Source organism: Channa argus, chromosome 18 (genome assembly GCF_033026475.1).
Source record: "Channa argus isolate prfri chromosome 18, Channa argus male v1.0, whole genome shotgun sequence".
NCBI classification, from domain to species: Eukaryota; Metazoa; Chordata; class Actinopteri; order Anabantiformes; family Channidae; genus Channa; species Channa argus.
The window spans coordinates 9,906,043-9,924,417 of record NC_090214.1 but is presented as its reverse complement, the minus strand read 5'-3'; the positions used below and the strand labels follow the sequence as shown (position 1 = coordinate 9,924,417).

At 36.9% G+C, this 18,375-nt stretch overlaps 2 protein-coding genes across 2 annotated transcripts; one reads left to right on the top strand and one right to left on the bottom strand.

Moving 5' to 3' along the window:
- Positions 1-208: 208 nt before the first annotated feature.
- On the bottom strand, positions 209-8,788 carry mtfp1 (mitochondrial fission process 1). Its single transcript, XM_067484596.1, has 4 exons — positions 8,628-8,788; positions 5,218-5,345; positions 2,813-3,045; positions 209-2,253 (listed from the first exon to the last, which is right to left on the bottom strand). The coding sequence occupies exons 1-4, from the start codon at positions 8,695-8,697 to the stop codon at positions 2,187-2,189; spliced, it is 498 nt and encodes a 165-aa protein (XP_067340697.1). The 5' UTR covers positions 8,698-8,788; the 3' UTR covers positions 209-2,186.
- A 1,591-nt stretch (positions 8,789-10,379) lies between these two features.
- lman2la (lectin, mannose-binding 2-like a) lies at positions 10,380-18,162 on the top strand. Its single transcript, XM_067483719.1, has 9 exons — positions 10,380-10,603; positions 11,003-11,121; positions 12,113-12,230; positions 12,308-12,390; positions 12,530-12,562; positions 13,505-13,666; positions 14,624-14,738; positions 16,588-16,713; positions 16,812-18,162. Exons 1-9 carry the CDS (start codon positions 10,402-10,404, stop codon positions 16,952-16,954), a joined length of 1,101 nt encoding a protein of 366 aa, XP_067339820.1. The 5' UTR covers positions 10,380-10,401; the 3' UTR covers positions 16,955-18,162.
- The last annotated feature ends 213 nt before the right edge of the window (positions 18,163-18,375 follow it).

Sequence of the window (18,375 nt, the reverse complement as noted above, 5' to 3'; positions counted from 1 at the left end):
CAATCAGCATCAGCTGTGGCCTCATGGCTTAATCAGGATAAATTACTGCAACTGGGCTCTGAAGTCACCTGGTCTGATAAGCACCATTGTATTGGTTAAACTGCTTTCATCTGCATGCAACAACAAGTTACTCAGGAAATGGAGAATTTAACAAGGACTTGACATGCAACTGTGTCAATATCAGGCAAACACACTACAAATTAAGACATTTCTCTTTATGTATTTTATTTCGCCCTTTTTCCAGTGTTTTAGAAACTGCTATACAAGGATTGCTGAAAACGTCCATTTTAATGAATGGAGTTTTAGGTCCAGTTGCTTTCACATTTGAAAAGAAATATCTTCACCTTGTAAACAAAAGTAAAAGGAAACGTTTGAGGTTTGATGAATTATTTTCAGTTAAGGCTGAAAATGTGACTTATAGAACCCAATTCCAAAACCACAGCAACAACAACAACAACAAAAAAAAAAAAACAGAAATGTTCAAAGAAATAAACAATTGTATTTCTTTTGCAGCATGCAATAATAAAAATACATTGACACAATCTGTAAAATTTGAAACAGATTTGTTTTTGTGTGTGTGGGTTCATTGCAGACATGTTGACATATCACAATATAAAAGTGGACTCTACACTATATGTAAATGGGTGACATTACCTAATTTCAACTTGCTTTCTATGGTTTCAATTAAGGAAGTAAAAGTACATTAATACTTTAAAACTTCCCTCTAACTTCCCTATATTAAAATAATTCTAGCTGAAAATCTCCTTCAGATGACATCACCCAGAGGATTTTATTTTCATCATTAGTTCAGATGATGTCATTTGGAGGAGCTCTGGAAAAGCAGGTTAATAATCATTATAAACTCTATAGTATGAGCAAAAAGAAAACCTAATCTGAACTTAAGGTTCCTCCAAGTGAAGTCATCTGTAGGGATTTTTAAGGTAAAAGTAGAGCGATTTTTTGATATAGGGAAGTCAATGGGAAGTTTAACGGCATTTATATACATGTACTACCCAAATTAGAACCAGTGAAGGCGTCCTTTAAGGTGCTTTTCCTGCTCTGACAAATCAAAATTTTCTGACATGAAAAAGGACTAAATGCTTATACAATGTCAATCTTTTCTTTCATTATTTTCCAGCATCTTTTAAGAAACACACACATTAAATTAATGTTATTGCTGAAATGGTACACTGGCAACTATTGTTACAAAAACTGGCAATGATAACCAATTCTGAAATGCTTGGTGTCCTCTTGGCCTTACCGTGAAACTTTGACCATCAAATTGCATTTTCTATCTGACCCCTTATTTTGTGTGAGACTTTTAACATTATGTAGCAACATAGCAAATTCCGAAAATGGTAGAACAACCTTTCTAATTTGCAAAGCTAATATATGTACATTGTGTTTTGTTTCCTTTGCATAGATCAGCTTAAGTTACAGTACATTATTTGGCTCCTCTAAGTAATACGTTCACGACTCCCTTTAACTGGCCTTCTCAAATATGTAGGAAGTGCTACTTTATATTCTATATTTAAATATACTGTGTACTATTTAGATAGCTTTATTATTATGCACAATTTGTACATCCACTTATTATAGTTCATTTTGGTGAGACTAATCCGGTTTCACAGCTGTACTCTATTACATTCAGTAATCTGGATCCAACTATGTAGAGTCAAAACCACTGTGATTATGCCAAAGATTTTTAGACTGAAGTGATAGTATTGCATATTAAGATTGTCTGACTACAAACTTATGGACACACTGTTGCTGCATGTTATTATACAAATATTTGTGACGTTCACTTCAGAAATACTTCTGGTGTGACAGGCCAAGGCCAACAATAAGGCAGAGTGAAAAAAAGAGTGAAACAATGAAAACATGCATCAGAAAACATCTGTTCCACGTACCGGACACCAGAGGTGTGGCTGTGCAGACCCAAGAAACAGCTCACAACTCTAGCCTGCCAGGGCAACCATGAGTCTCTCTATTTACATGATTATAGGAATCCTAACAGTACATCCTGCTAAATAATTCTTTAACAAGGAGGAATTAATTGTGTCAAGTTGAGTATTTATACATTTTCTATACTGTTACATTTCTGTTACAACATTTTTGTTTAATTTTGTTCCCCTGAGTGGTTAAAATGAAGACTCCGCTGACAGTCTCTCCTGCATGATTCTTCTTTATTTGTGCTTCTCTCCACCACTGTAGACCTTCCGAAGGCTAGAGTCCAGCAGGAAATCCACTGACCTACAGGTAAAGAAAATTGATGATGAGAAAGACATTTTAAACTTACAGGGTTAGAGGGCTTTTGTTTGAGCATCTGACACACACACACACACACACACACACACACACACACACACACACACACACACACACACACACACACACACACACACACACACACACACACACACACACACACACACACACACACACACACACACACACACACACACACACACACACACACACACACACACACACACACACACACACACACACACACACACACACACACACACACACACACACACACACACACACACACACACACACACACACACTAATTATTCCGTTTTTGTGATTGTTGGGGCCTAAAATAACTGATTTCATGACAGCTTTTAAAAATAATTGTTAGGGATGTTTTTTTCACATCATGATATGATGAGTTATGGAGTACAGCCTAATCTGGTAATCATGTAGCAGCAGTCTGGCCTCTTACATAAAAGGTTACACAATGGGCAAGTTATGTTATCTATGTAGAGTGCACATGCACACATACAGGAGAAGCTAATACACTTACCTGTCTATAGGAGTAATGATGAAGGGGATTGTTGAGAGGCCGATAGCTGTAGTGGTCCATTTACGGACAGGCAGGGGCCACTTGGTGGCTCTGCCCAGCAGGTACAGTGAAGCGGCACACACACGGTTGATAGTGAAGCCTGGGATCATCACAGAGGCGAGGGCCTGCCACACAAATGTGTCCACCACTGCCACTGCTACCCGTGTTGTCTTCCCTGGGTTGTCCCCATGAGCCTTGATAAAAGGATGAAACCCCAGAAATGAGGGCAATAACACTAACAGTTATTTCAATCAGGTTTTGTTTTGTTTTTAATAATCTCACTGAACGATGACTGTTTGATGGATACTGATCCAACTATTTTCTGTTACATCAAACACAGTAGATAAAAGTTGAAACCCAAAATTTACCTATACTATATATATATATATATATATATATATATATATATATATATATATATATATATATATATATATATATATATATATATATATATATATATATATATATATATATATATATATATAGACAAATAACCTTTTATTCTCACAGTCTGAAATAAATCAGACTAAATAGTTTTAGGTCAAGTAGGATTACCAACATTATTTCTATTTGCTAAATGCCAGAATAATGAGAGAGAGAATTATTCAGATAATTTTTATTACTTAGTCAAAGTCTGAAGTTTACATATACTATGATCACTATGCCTTTAAACAATTTGGAAAAGCCCAGATGATGATGTCATGGCTTGGAAGCTTCTGATTGGTTAATTGACAATATTTGAGTAAGTTGGAGTTACACCTGTGGATGTATTTTAAGGCACACCTCAAACACACTGCTTCCTTTTGTGACATCATGAGAAAATCAAAAGAAATAAGCCAAAATATCAGGAAGAGACTTGTGGACCTCCACAAGTCTGGTTCAACATTGAGTACAATTTCCATGCCTGATGCCTGAAGGTGCCACATTCATCTCTTTAAACTATCATATGCAAGTATAAACACCATTGGAATGTCCAGCCATCGTACCGCTCAGGAAGGAGACAGGTTCTGTTCCCCAGAGATGTACATGCTTTGGTGCAAAATGTGTGTATCAACCCCAGAACAAAAGGAAAACAACTTGTGAAGATGCTGGGTGAAGCTGGTAAGAGAGTGTCATGATCCACAGTGAAAAGTGTCCTGTACCGACATGGGCTGAAAGGCCAATCAGCATAGAAGAAGCCATTACTCGAAAAGCAACATAAAAAAAAACAGATTACAGTTTACAAATGCACACAGGGATAAAGACCTTAATTTTTGAAAACATGTCCTGTGGTCTGATGAAACAAAAATGTAACTGTTGGCCCATAATGACCTTCTTCACATTTGGAGGAAAAAGGGGGAAGCTTGCGAGCCTTAGAACACCATCTCAATTGTGAAGTATGGGGGTGGCAGCACCATGTTGTAGGGGTGTTTTGCTGAAGGAGGGACTGGTTCACTTCACAAAATAGATTACAATAGATGTAGAAATATTACGAAACATCTCATGACATCAGCCAGGAAATTAAACCTTGGGCACAATTGGGTCTTCTAAATGGACAATGACCCTCAGCATACTGTGAAATTAATTACAAAGTGGCTTAAGGACAACAGAGTCATCGTTTTGGAGTGGCCGTCAAAAAGCCCTGATCTTAATCCTATAGAAAATTTGTGGGCAGAGCAAAAAAGGCATGTTCGAGCAAGGCAGCCTACAAACCTGACTCCGTTATGCTAGTCCTGTCAAGAGGAATAGGCAAAACTAAGAGCAAACTATTGTGAAAAACTTGTGGAAGGATTTAAAAAACATTTTGAAGTCATACAATTTAATGGCAATGCTACCAAAATACTAAGGAAGTGGATGTAAACTTCTGACTTTGAAGAAAGTAATATTAAAAATCTCTAAAACATTCTCTCTCCCATTATTTTGGCATTTAGCAAATAGAAAACTTTTGGTAATCCTAACTGACCTAAAACAGGAAACGTTTAGTCCGATTTAATGTCAGTGAGGAAAAAAGGTTAAGTATCTTTTTAAAAATTGTAAGTAAACTTCTGGTTTTAACTATATGTAAAGTCTCTTCTTGAGACTATTTGTCTTTAGCTCCATACTTTACGTCCACTGGCTTTCATCATTTCAGGCACAAAGTGTTTTTGCTGAAGCGGCAAATAATATGCATTTGTAGAAGGAATATTTTTTTTCTATTTTCCAATAATGTATTATCTGAAATCTCAGATTTTTCTTAATCTATTCTAGGGCATCTAATGGGAAGCAGTAGCCCAAGTTGGTGTCAGCCTAATATTTCTTTATACCACATTCCTTATATGAAATAATGATAATGTGCTCAATTTGATTATCAATGAAGGCAACACATACAAACAGTATTATCTTACCACAGATGCTTTCTTCCCTTTGTCCACAGCATCAGCAGTGACATACGCAGTGGCAATAGCATAGCTGCCCCATACCAAACTCACTGGCACCAGAGCACGAAAGGACTCTCCGACCTCATTAGCATAGCCTGTTGGCATACATGCAGAAAGGCTGATAAAGGTAAAATTCTTGGCCTCCTAGAAATGCATAACAACTTTAGTCACCCCAGCTAACAGGCGCTAACTAACCCCTTCAGTGATGTCCCATCAGGGATCACTTGCTGACTGACAAAATTTGATGTGAAACTGTACTGCACAAGTGCATTCATGCCAAAATATACAAGACTCTAATAAGCCCCATCTTTATTCTTGACATTGTCCAGCTGAAAGCACTTAGCAGCATTTAGAAAATTATGCAATATCCATTCCACAAGGGCGAATGACCTAAATGTCCTTGTTCACTTACTAAGAAGTCACCTGTGCCATTCACCAGAGAACATGTAAATCACTAGTTAAATTAACTCCAGTAACACAGGGAGTATTATCTTTGGTTCAGTGGCGACAGAATCATCAGAGCGTGGCAGAGTCCAATTCTGCTGTTGCCGTTTATCTCTATCACTGGTACTGCTGGCAAAACTGTGCTACTGTGCAAACGGTGCATTTTACTGTGCTGCCAGTGCTAAGGAAAGCACTTACAACACACAAAAATGCTAAGAATCAAACAAACACAGCTTGGGGACAATTTTTATCTTCCCAATAATAGTGTTAGCCTAGATATATTAGGAACAATCAATGTGTGCAGCAGTTTGGAGTTAGATGCTGATGATAAATGCACGAGTGCAGGAGGCTCCTAAGTCTTTATTCTGTGCTTAAGGCAATCAATTCAAGATTTAGTGAGGAAACTTCACTGAATGATGAAGCTCTTTTTGAATTTAATGAATCCTCATAACTACCAAGTGAGAGTATCAAAGCATCCAAAGAACAAAACCTGTATGATTTAAACCTCCAGAAGCATCATTAGGTACTTTATCAAATGATAGCACCTATCATGGTTAAAGTATAAATAATACATACTGAAAAAGGACATGCACATGCATAATGATATAATAGTTAATAATGTGGAATTACTTCTGGTGCTGAATTCATCCGAAATCACTATCACATTACAGTTGTGCTGTTCAATAAATCAGCCAGGACTTTATCAAGCCTCAAATTTCTTTGTCATTGTCTTTATTGTTAGTTACAACTGAGCACCATGATCCCTGACATTATCTAACATACAAGTGATCCCACTAATTTACACTCAGTTTGTAGTATACAGATTTTATGCTTGGGGAAAAGAGAGCTTGCGCCGCCTCTCGTCCGATGACAGCTGGAATAGGCTCAAGCCATCTGCGACCCTAAACAAGATAAGTGGTTACAGATAACCACAGATATCTGTAACCGATAACAGATGGATGATTAAATTGTGTCCAAACTTTTCCATGCATTATTTGTGAGGTGAAACACACTGCACTTAGAGAGAATTGTGGATGGTCATCCAAAAAACAACACACTATTTTACAGAAACACACAAGTAAATTGAGTTGATTGAGTTTTACTTTAAGATACAAATAGCTTCATTAATCCTAAGAGCAAATAGCTTGTCTTGTTACAGCTGCTATCTGGTTTAAAAAAAGCACAAACATATATACAAATAACACATTTTAAAGTTAAAACAGTTTTAGAGGAAGAAACATTAAAGCCCCTTAGTTGTTGCTAATATTTCTCATTGCTGATACTACTGAAAAGCTGGTAAATGATATAATCCTGTAACAATTAGATTAATAGTAAATTAAACAACTGGAAATGACTCATTTGTGAGTACAAGGTGATAAGAGCCCTACAATCAAGTGTGATAAGAGGAGGAGATAACAAGATTATCTTCCTGCAGGGCATTTGCTTTATAATAAAATATGCACCAAGCAAATCATGAAGGTGTGTAAGAGAGACTACGTGTGTTAAGAAGATGCTGAAGGGAGAAGGAAAAAAGCAAACTTAGCAAAGTTTCAATAACACTAATGGATATCAAGAAAAGTACAAAGAGATAAATTGCTCCCTTTGCATTCTTCGATTTACAGCTTCATTTTTATTTTATCATTTAATATTAGATTTCAAATTAACCTACTGTAAAAACATCTACAAAGACATCAGAAAAGTCGGCCTATGATCCAATATGAAACCACTTTTTTTCTTAGTTTTTCAACAGTCAAAAAACACAATCATATCCAGACATCCTATACACTTCTGGCAAACAAACACAGCTGCATCACCCGTAACAAACCTAACCAGAAGAATATGCATCATCTATACTAATAAAATTAGTATAAAATGTTAAATACCTAAATGTGCCTTAAAGCACATGTACACTACTCTTTATTACCTGTTTTTAACTTTTTAACTATATAATGATTGAACGATAGTGTCATAACATTGCTCATATTCAAACTACAAATCACACTAACATGAGAGACAGATGGAGGGTTAGGGTTACATTTTTTTAACATGCTCCTCAGTGTAAGAACAGAGATATCAGGCAGTATTTACAATGCATGACATTAAATTACGTTCTTATTGAGAGGATAAACACATCCTCCGGACATTGAATGACCAAGGTAAGACATGGAAAAGCAGGAGATTAAGGCCTTTACACCACGGGATCAGATGCAGTATGAATGCACTTCAATGACCATTCATTGAGAGGACGACTACGGAACGAGTTGCCCTTGCACATTTGACAGACCTCATCCTTGCCTGTTTTTAAATCCCTTCTTAAAACCCACTTGTTTTCATTGGCCTTTGACACCGTCTGGGTTGAGATTATTTTATCTGTTCGTTATTTTATTCTGTTATTTATTGTTATCCGTTGATTGCACACGTTTTATTCTATTGAATGCTTCTTATTTTATGTTTTTAACCTGTACAGCACTTAGTACAGGTTAACAACCTAGCTGTTTTAATGCGCTTAACAAATAAAGTTACAAGTTTCAGGAAATCCATTACACAAGGTGACACAACACCGACGTAATACGTAAGTATTACAACAAACTTCAGGGAAAAGTTGAGTACTGCCAACCGAGCCGAACGTTCCACCATCGTTGCAAACCAATCGCAGTACACGAGTATGTTTAATCTCTATTATAGGGAGAATGTTTAGGAAACAGCGTGAATATCGACGTCCGCTTCCTGAGGTGCATTACGTCCTACCGTAACAAAATGTCCTTCAACACACATTTTGCTATAAATAGATCTTTAAGAAAGTGGTTAGCCAACCATGCTAACTGGTAGCTAGCTAGTGCACAACACCAGGGTCATGCTCTTTCTTTCTGTACAGTTTGCTCAAGAACCAAAGAAAAATGAGTTAAAATTGAAAAAATATATGCGTGAAATACCTAGGAAGCGGACCCAAGTGTCGCGATAAATATCAACGGTTTTGCTGGGTTTTTCTTCAGCGGGATCCATGCCTTGCTTCCTGCTTTCCTTTACGCCATACCCCCGGTGCTGTTACACAGCCGCGTTGGTAGTGTGTGAAACCGACAGACTCAGGAAATGTGGAGGGGCGTGATCTGAACCACAGCATCCAAGTGGCTGCAGAGATCTCCCGATGCTACAGCTAGACACACAAGGCGGCAGCATAAACACGACTTTATATTCTTTACATACTGTTCTTTGCTTTATTTTGCTAAGGTCAAACCGCAACACTCAGCACGGTTCACTCTAAATAAGACTTTGTGGATACAAAGGAATCTAAATAATAAAATAACATAATCACATCTACTATACTAACTTTGACATTTACCATTTTATTATATGGATAAATTGCTGTACTTAGTTGAGTATGGCTGAAATAAGTATCCTAACGTTACCACTTTATGACAGGGGACAATGTATCATTTAATAATCTTCATCCAGCATGTTCATCCTTCATGCTGGAGGTTTTCCAAATTATTGGAATACTAATATTGAACTTAGTAACTAAGTGTGCACTGTTTTTCCTGTAGCATATTACTTTTGTCTTATTTTTTCATTTTTCTGTAGCCACATTTTTTTTAATTAACAACAAGAATGCAAATCCACAATCCATGCAATACTGTAAGGGAGTCCTTGAGATTACACTTCTTACACTTGCAAAGTGCTAAGCTGAAAAAGCCAATGGCCATGGCCATGGTTTAGGAAATTGTTCTTATTTACTTATAAATAAATTTGAGTGGGCAGGGGTGTTTGTGTTACTAAATTTCTCACTCACCTCCATGCCACCTGCTCTCCCTGTGCTGTTAATAGCGTCATGTTCTCTTGCTCCCTCTCTCTCTGTATTCTGAATCCATCAAAGGGAAGGAAAGTAATATCAGTAAACATGATGTTCAGGAATGCCTCTGATCTGAATGGAGCTTGTCCTTCTACTCACTTTCTCACTGCCCTTAAATCACTTTTCTTGTTTTCTAAATCTGCCCAAAAACTGTTGAACGTCACTGCTTTTTCTCTTGCTTATGATAATACTCTCTGTGAATACAAACTGTCACAAAACAGCTTCAACATCATTCAAACAAACACTAAGCAATGTATTGTGAGAAAAGTTTGCTATAGTCTAAAATACAAATAAATGAATAATAAATTAAAGCTTCTACCATCTACTTAAATTAAAAATGGAGTTTAACATAAATGATTGATACTCAGATTTCATGTGGGCTTTCTGACAAATACAGACATTATTAGCGTAGTCTGTGTGCACCCATTGTTGGTCACTTGGTTAATGTGCATAACTAACTTTCCAGGTAATTTAGCTATGATTTCTAAATTAGACATGAGCTCTCCAAGAAACAGCAACATGTTTTAAAGGATTGTGAAAGGAAGCACAGTGTGAATGTTGAAGAAATGTATACTGAAAATATGTCCCCTACAAATAATGAGACTGTATTGGCTTTACTGTTGTAATTTACCATTACAAGTATTTGCTCTTATATAAAAAATGCTTACTATAACCCCGTTAAACTCTACTACACTGTTGTTTTAAATTTTGAGATATATTGTGAACGTTAGCTAAGAAGCGTCCAATAAAAAGCGCGCTTTCTATCTGACACTTGAACAGTCCAATAGGAGGGAGCCATGAAACACAGTGGACCAATGGAAGACAAGCTGACAGTGTATTGGGATGAGTCTTCACCTACGATGGCCGCCGCCAGCTGCAGAAATCATTACAGGGACTTTAAATTACCATTCTGTTTGATTTCCAGAGGGGAGAAAATGCATTTGAAAACATACTGGACTTTCGTTTTTGTTGTTCTTACTTTAAGCCGGTGTTTAGCCGACGATGACCACGAAATGGAAGAGTTTCTAAAGCGGGAGTATTCCCTTTTCAAGCCTTACCAAGGTATCTCCCCCGTTTTAGCCTACACAGGGACGAGCTGAGGGGCGAGGGACAGATGTTTCCAGAATGATGCATGATTGACAAAATACCACATGTGTTTGAATGCCTTTTCATCTTATTGTATTAACATTTCCATACCTCAGGTGGATGTTATCAGCCAAAGCAGGCGCTATAGAACTGTATATGTTGCATGTTTATTTCTTTACATTGTGCTTCATTACACACCTGTTTAATTTCTCTTACACATTGTTGTTTTGTTTCGAGACAAAGCAGAGTCGTTTAACCGCCATGCTTACACAGTACGTACGTGGTATGAGTCGTTTAACCGCCATGCTTACACAGTACGTACGTGGTATGTCAGCCTTTGTCATTATGATTATGGTGTTGTTGTTGTGTGCACAGGTGTGGGATCATCAGGCTCCTCCCATTGGGAGCTGATGGGGGATGTCATGGTAACCACCGATCAGGTGCGCCTCACGCCTGACATGCAGAGCAGGCAGGGGGCAGTGTGGAGCCGCTTTGTGAGTATAAGCTGTATATCTCCTGTTCGGTGTTCAGTGATCAGTAATCCATTTTTGCGATACATCAATAGGTTAGCCATATAGTCCTTGCTACTGCCTGTTTTCTTTTAATATTCAATCAGTTGATTCTAACTATGTGTTCCTACCAATATTTTAAAAGTTCTATTCCTATTTTTTATTACCTTTCCCAGTGTTTTTACCCACTTTCTCTTTCCTCTCCCTTTTACGAATGGAAACCACTGCAGCTCTTTAAAAACTTTCTACCACTTCTCCTCAACAATCACTGTTTTTGTTTATTCTTGGATCTGTCTTAGATATGTTTCATATTCTTATTTGACAAGAGTGGGATTGATTCTACACTGCATGTTACAGAATAATATTCACTTCGCACAGTTCTTTGTTTATATAAATCGAATTTACACTTTACCAACTTACTTCACTGTTTGATTATGCATTAAAGTATGCTGCAATGTAATTTATATGGAATCAGAGGCCTGAGATTAAATGAAATGATAAATGTCTGTTTCAGGTAATGTAGTCTCTCACATTAACCAAATTACTAGAATCAACATCACGTTACCTTAATGTGTTGTCTTTGCTGTGATATTTTCTTTGATGTTTTAATTTGCATTGTTTGCAGAGCACTTCACTCTCACGATTTAGCTTGTCACTAACAATGAGTGTCTACTACAAAACCCACAAAGTGCCTTACACAATTCAATCCTAGACACACACCACAACACAAAATTATATGTTCACAAATCTGCTGTATGTACAAATAAAAACAAAAGATAACTCTTACCTTGACCTGAACACAGCCTTAGCCTTAATCATCTCTCACACCCACTATGACCCCTAAGTTTAGGTTTATTCAGGTCTTCCTTCCTGGTTCATTGTGCCGAGAGCCCCATACCACCCGTCATATATTACCAAGTTGTTGGAGTGAACATTGCTTCTCAGTAGCTTCATTAAGCTTGTTGGTGTGTTTTAGCCTTGCCATTTGAAGGACTGGGAGATGCAGGTTCACTTTAAAATTCATGGGCAAGGAAAGAAGAACCTGAATGGGGATGGGCTGGCCATTTGGTACACTAAGGAACGCATGCAAAAAGGTAAAAGCTACATGACAAAAGTCTAAATGTACTTATGTCCCATGTTATTAATGCTCTGTATTCATCTTATTTTGCAGGTCCTGTCTTTGGAAATATGGACAACTTCACTGGCTTGGGTGTTTTTGTGGATACGTACCCTAATGAGGAGAAGTACATAGAGGTATGCTGTAGTAGTACTGCTTAGATTTCACCTGCTGGGTGAAAAGAAAATAGGGTTAATATGCTTGCAAATTTGTGTAAAGGGGTCATCTGTTGTTTTTATTGTTTTTCTTTTTTTGTGTGTAACTGTATGGAGACAGGCGCAGAAAAAGAGATACACTCCACGCACACAGGTAATCACTCATTTGAAACCCCACCCTATGTCTGACCTCATTATAGAGCCTCCATTGCCCTAAGAGCATGACACTTGACTGAAAACACACCTTTTATCTTTGAAACATTACTGTACTTGTGTGTGCGCTTGTAGTGTGTGACTGTGCAGTGTTTTTGTCTTGTCCCTGCATGGTTGCTGTGCGCTTGGTGTGTTTTTGTTATGTATCTGAAAAAGTGTAATATAAGTTTTACCATGATTGGGAAATTAACAATAACTTCAGCTAATGTTTATATTAAAAGAGCTATTGTAAAGTATAATGACATTTTATTCAACCAAAGTTGTTCCGGTGTCTTTGAATCTTTCCAAAAAGCTCAGATTGCATTCTGTCTACCAGCTGTCTATTTGGACGCTTAACATAAAATATTTATTATTGATGAGCCTCTACCCAATAACCCCCAGCCAATGGGAACACATCCTAATGAATAATACATATGCTCTCACACTGCTGCTGTGGCTATGATAGAGTTCAGTCATTTGACAGTACCAGGGTTCCCATAATCACCTTAATCCACCCCAAATCACTTTGTTTGTTTTCCATCATACAAGCTCTTCAATATAAATAATGAAAAAAGTGAAAAGCCAGTGTAAGTTTGCAAACATAAGCTCTTAAAATTCACAAAATGTAATAATACATTACATTAATGTAATAATTCTTTTACAGTATGACCTGAGTATTTTTTTAAAGCCTGGGTGTCCTACTTGCATAAGCATTATTGTCCTCTGGTTTAGTTTTTTAAACAAACAGTAGGCCTACACCTTTACCCTGGTTCTTGTCATCTAAATTGACAATACATTCTGATTATGACAATACATTCTGTTTTACTATAAATATTTACGGCATGTCTGTGCTGTAAACTAGAAGACAGTTTAAATTTCTCGGTTTTCCTTTTGTGACCACAAGAGGATCTTCCCATTCGTTTTGGCCATGGTGGGCAATGGCAGCATCAGCTACGACCATGAGCGAGATGGTCGGCCCACAGAGCTTGGTGGCTGCAACGCCATGGTGCGCAACCTCAAACATGATACTTTCCTCTTCATTCGATATGTACGCCGCAGGTTGACGGTGAGAAATGCATATTTTGATTTCTCCCTTTTGGTTTTCTAGGTAACTTTGCATTCAGATAGATATTAGCTATGTAACTCAGCCCTAAGTGAGAATCAAAGTGGAAAAAAACAATTCTAGACGGTGTCAGAGGAACTAATGCTTATTTGTGTCATTCAGCCTTGTGTGATTGAGAGGCTCATTTTTGGTTTATAACAAGTGAAATATACTAAATTATAAATCTTTAGGGTTGCACCAGTGCACCCATTAAACACTATTACTGATAATACCAGTTAAGTTAGTGTCTCCTTAGAAAAGGATTATAACTTCTGAAAAGGCTGGAGCGAATATTTTATTTTATACAGTTTGGGTGCATAGTCAGTCATAGATTAGATTATATTAGATTATTATCATATTATCAGGAACAGGACTGTTAAGAATAGTCCTAAAGTTACACAGAGGGTTCTAATTGTTTTGAACTTGGGCAGCCTTACAGATTGTTTCACAAGACTTTTACAGTGAAAGCAGTCTTTCAAAGCAAAGATAAAATCTGGGACAGTTATTTCTCACAAGACCTTTGTAGATAGATAAAATCAAAATTTTATTAGTAGGCAAAATCATTTGACTTTGTCGTAAAATGCAAAAATAAATTGTGTAATAATTCCTAGTAGTGACTCTAAGGTTAGAATAAATGGAAAGTTCTTAAGAGCGTGGACTGTTTACAGTATAAATTGTCTACTCATAGTTCAGGGCTTGTTCCAAGAAGTTTATTGCCCTAAACTATCTGCAGAACTTTTTGTTTAAAAAAATCATTAACTGAATCCACATCCAAGATTTGAGGTGATTCTAGGTTTTACTCAAAAAACAATTTTGGTAAATGATTAAATCTCCCTCCAGGCACAGAACTTAAAGCTAAATGCTAATATTCTGTGACCCTGTGAAAGTCACTGCAGCTCCCTGTTTGCCTCTCCTCTTCAGGTGATGATAGATATTGACGGGCAACATGAATGGAGGGACTGCCTGGACATACCTGGTGTGCGACTGCCCCAAGGCTATTATTTTGGAGCGTCAGCCCTCACTGGAGATCTCTCAGGTAAACAGCTTTTACTTGCTGAACACCACCCTGGTCATGTTGACTGCTGCACCATTATTTTTAGTGTTGTTTCCATTACAAGTTTCTGTGACATCGCAGACTGATATCATTACATCCAAAACTAGTGCATGGTGTGCAGTATTTATTGTTTCAATAGTCAGTTTCTCAGAAACGCCAGCGATTTCGGTGAATCTGCTGAGCAAACGTGATTAATATAAAAGGCACTTTTATATATATAATATTTTCACAAATATTGCAAGTTTTGTGATATACAAAATTTGGTTAGTATTTATCAGTATCCCTGCCAGTGCTAGTTAGTTTACACTTTTTAATGAATGTTCTCTCTTCCCCTAAATCTTATACCCAATGAGAACCTATAGATTTCCCAAGTCTGCGTTTTAAGCTTCTCAATTTTATCTTTTAATAGTTTAAAAGTCTGCCTGTTATATCTAAATCATCAGAACACCTGGAGCTCAAATGCTTGGCTTGTTTGCATCACTGATTTATAAAGGATGGGCAGTCTTTGCACAAAATACACAGATTAGTATCTAGTGTATTGTGCTATGACAAATATTAACAAATAGGAGCACAGAGGATGGTGTACATAAAAGTGTGTTACTGAGACCGAATTTCCACTTTATTTGCATTTTATTTAGTGTTTCATTTATCTGACTGCAGTGTCTGTAGTCAGATAATGTCTACAGTGATTTAAAGTCCACACCTAAGGATCAAACATTGTACTTTAACTGGAGTCTCTACTAAAATGCTGCATTATTTGTTTATATGTAAATTTATTTGTTACTTGGAGTTGAAATTTGCAGCACCTTTGTAATGCCAAATTATTCAGCTTTGTTTTAATAACTGAAAAACATGTGAGTTTTACTTTGGATAGGATGGGGTGACATATCAAATAGATTTCATTAATTTGAATGCAAATTTCTGAATGAGGAGAGATGGCTAAATAAAAAAATAAATAAAAAAAGATTAGTGCTTCCTCTAGTGTCACTTAAATGTCAGCTCCAGGACTCAGAACAGTAATGTCAGCTGTTGCTCTTTCCTTGGAGACACCTGCAGGTGTGTAAGCTTCACCAGTCAACAATTTGGGGTAATAGTGGCCCCCGCAAATAAAGACAATTAAATAAAACCGAAGGTAGTCAGATTATCTCTCTTTAACGCAGTGTGTGCATGAAAGGTGTTGAGTTAGCTAGTTAGCAACAGTCACATTCAGGAGCAGTACAGCATGTAGGTCACCTGTATTTTGGAAGTGTTCAAAGTGCAAATGCATTAACTATGGGTAGGCGTTTTTGTTGCAATGCTCCGAGTGTTATTCTTTACGTTTTAATATGTGTAAGGGGAAAAACTGTGTTGGTGATGTTCGTTTGATATTTTGTTGTTTTACAATATTAATAAATAATTCTATTTTTGAGTCACGTTTTGTTGGTAGTTCATGTAGAAAATAAATTGATTAAAATATTGTTATCCATAACACTGAGGGGAAAAAAACGAAAGATCACCCAGCTTCAAGTAAACATCAAAGTGGAAAACTATATCAATGTCAGAGGATGTCAGAGTGTCAGCCTTCTGTGATGGAAAAGCCCCTTTTTTTTTTTCTTTTTTTTTCTTTTTTTTTTTTTTTAACAGTACGTAAAATAATTTCAAGTTTGACAATTTGGCATTCCACGAGCTCTCAAAATACTAGTTCTGTGAGTGACACCTCTGAAAAGGCTTAAGCTATTATTTCATTTTTGTGAGAACTTTAAAGACTTCTGATTATTTGTCATGTGTTTGTCCTCCTACTTGTTTTCTTAATTTAGTAATATTTCTGATTCTGTTTTTTATTTTTGTAAAGATAATCATGACATAATATCCCTAAAACTCTATCAACTGACGGTGTTGAGGAGCCAAAAGGAGCAGGAAGAGGAGAAGGAGGATGTAATAACCATACCCAGTGTAGACAACATGGAGCTAATCAGATGTAAGACACACACACACACACACACACACACACACACACACACACACACACACACACACGTTATTGATGACTGACTATTTTTTTTTCTTGTCTCCTAGTGGGTCAGAGTGAAGAGGGGATGAGCGGAATAGCTATCTTCTTTACAGTGCTCTTCTCCATTCTGGGTTGTATCTTTCTCATTGTCATCGGTCTGGTGGTCTACAGCCACTGGAATGAGAGCAGACGTAAACGCTTCTACTAAGGAAGAAAACAACAAGGCCTGTGATTGTGATAACCACTTTGGTCTAGTTTGGGCCTAGCTGCACAAAAAGTGAGACGCAGCTTTCAGCCTATAGAGAACAACACTGCTTTAACAGGAGTTTTATCAGCTACTACAAAAAGCCATTCTCCAACTTTGCCATTGGTAGTGATGAAGGAGTAAGACGACTTCATGTTAAACTTTATCTTCAACCCTTGCCTGACACACACCAACTCGGCCTTACCATCTCCAGCTCTGTACTTGCAGTACAGTGTGTTCTTCTTTTGAGCAGCTATGTTTTATTTTGTGTTACTCATTTTGACTCCATGTACTTGATATATAGTATTCATTGCATTTTTATCCTGTAGTTATTGTAGCATGCATGACATTGGTTATATTTAGGCCATTACTAGTCTTTGTTAAATTTATGCTGGACAGTTTCATGTTTGTGTCAAGCTTACGAAGAACAGATCTCTGCCTCGTTAGTGCGTGTTCTCATGACAAAGATTTGGGTGTTTCAGGGAAACATTTAATTTCAATCCAATGGCTTTTTAATTTATCAATATTGGCTTTTAGAGGCTTTTACTTGCATTTAACACTTAATTTCCACAGATTTAATATATTTGAGAAAGTGGATCAGATTTTCTAAGATTCTTCTAAATATGTTTAAAGTAGGTACTTTTAAATGTCAGATGGACCTTTGCACTGAAGAGAGTGCTCAGGACTGTTAGTGATAAATTAAATGACTGCTCATTAAGACTGTCTTCTACTGACATTCTTTCCTTTTTACACTTATTAATGCTTATTTATTCATTTTTTGGTGTCTGTTATATGCACATAAGGTCAGCTATGTTTTTATCTTTAGTCTGTCATACAGTGTGTTTTTGCAACATGCTGGTTTGGCCTCAGGCTGCCTCTTATAAATCTGGGTGTTGTTTTTAACTCAACCTCATTATCTTCTATATATTCATGAAATGATTCCAAGCCTCATGTCTGCATCATATAGTACTTGTGCAATATAACAGAACTTCCTCATTTTATGTGTTCACTTTAACTACCGCCCTAACTTGTGTTTTGCTTGTTAATTTTTGTATGAAAACTGGGTTGCTCTTTTTTTTTTTTCATCCAGCAATTCACAAATTACCGTTTTATTTTGTGTTTTTTATCCTGAGCTGTTTTGAAATGTCCTATTAAAGGCTCAACAAGACCTACACTGACACAGTTTGTGACCTGTCTGGTAAGATGGTGCATGACAAAAACTATTTTTACATAAAACCATAAATCTTCTTATGCAATGCTTCTAGCTGGAGCACAAAGAAGCTGGAAAATTATCCATATTTTTTCAAATACATTCTTATAAAGTCTACTGAACAAAGTTCATGATCAGTCTTTTAAAACTTTCAGTGTATTGAGGCAATTCAGGA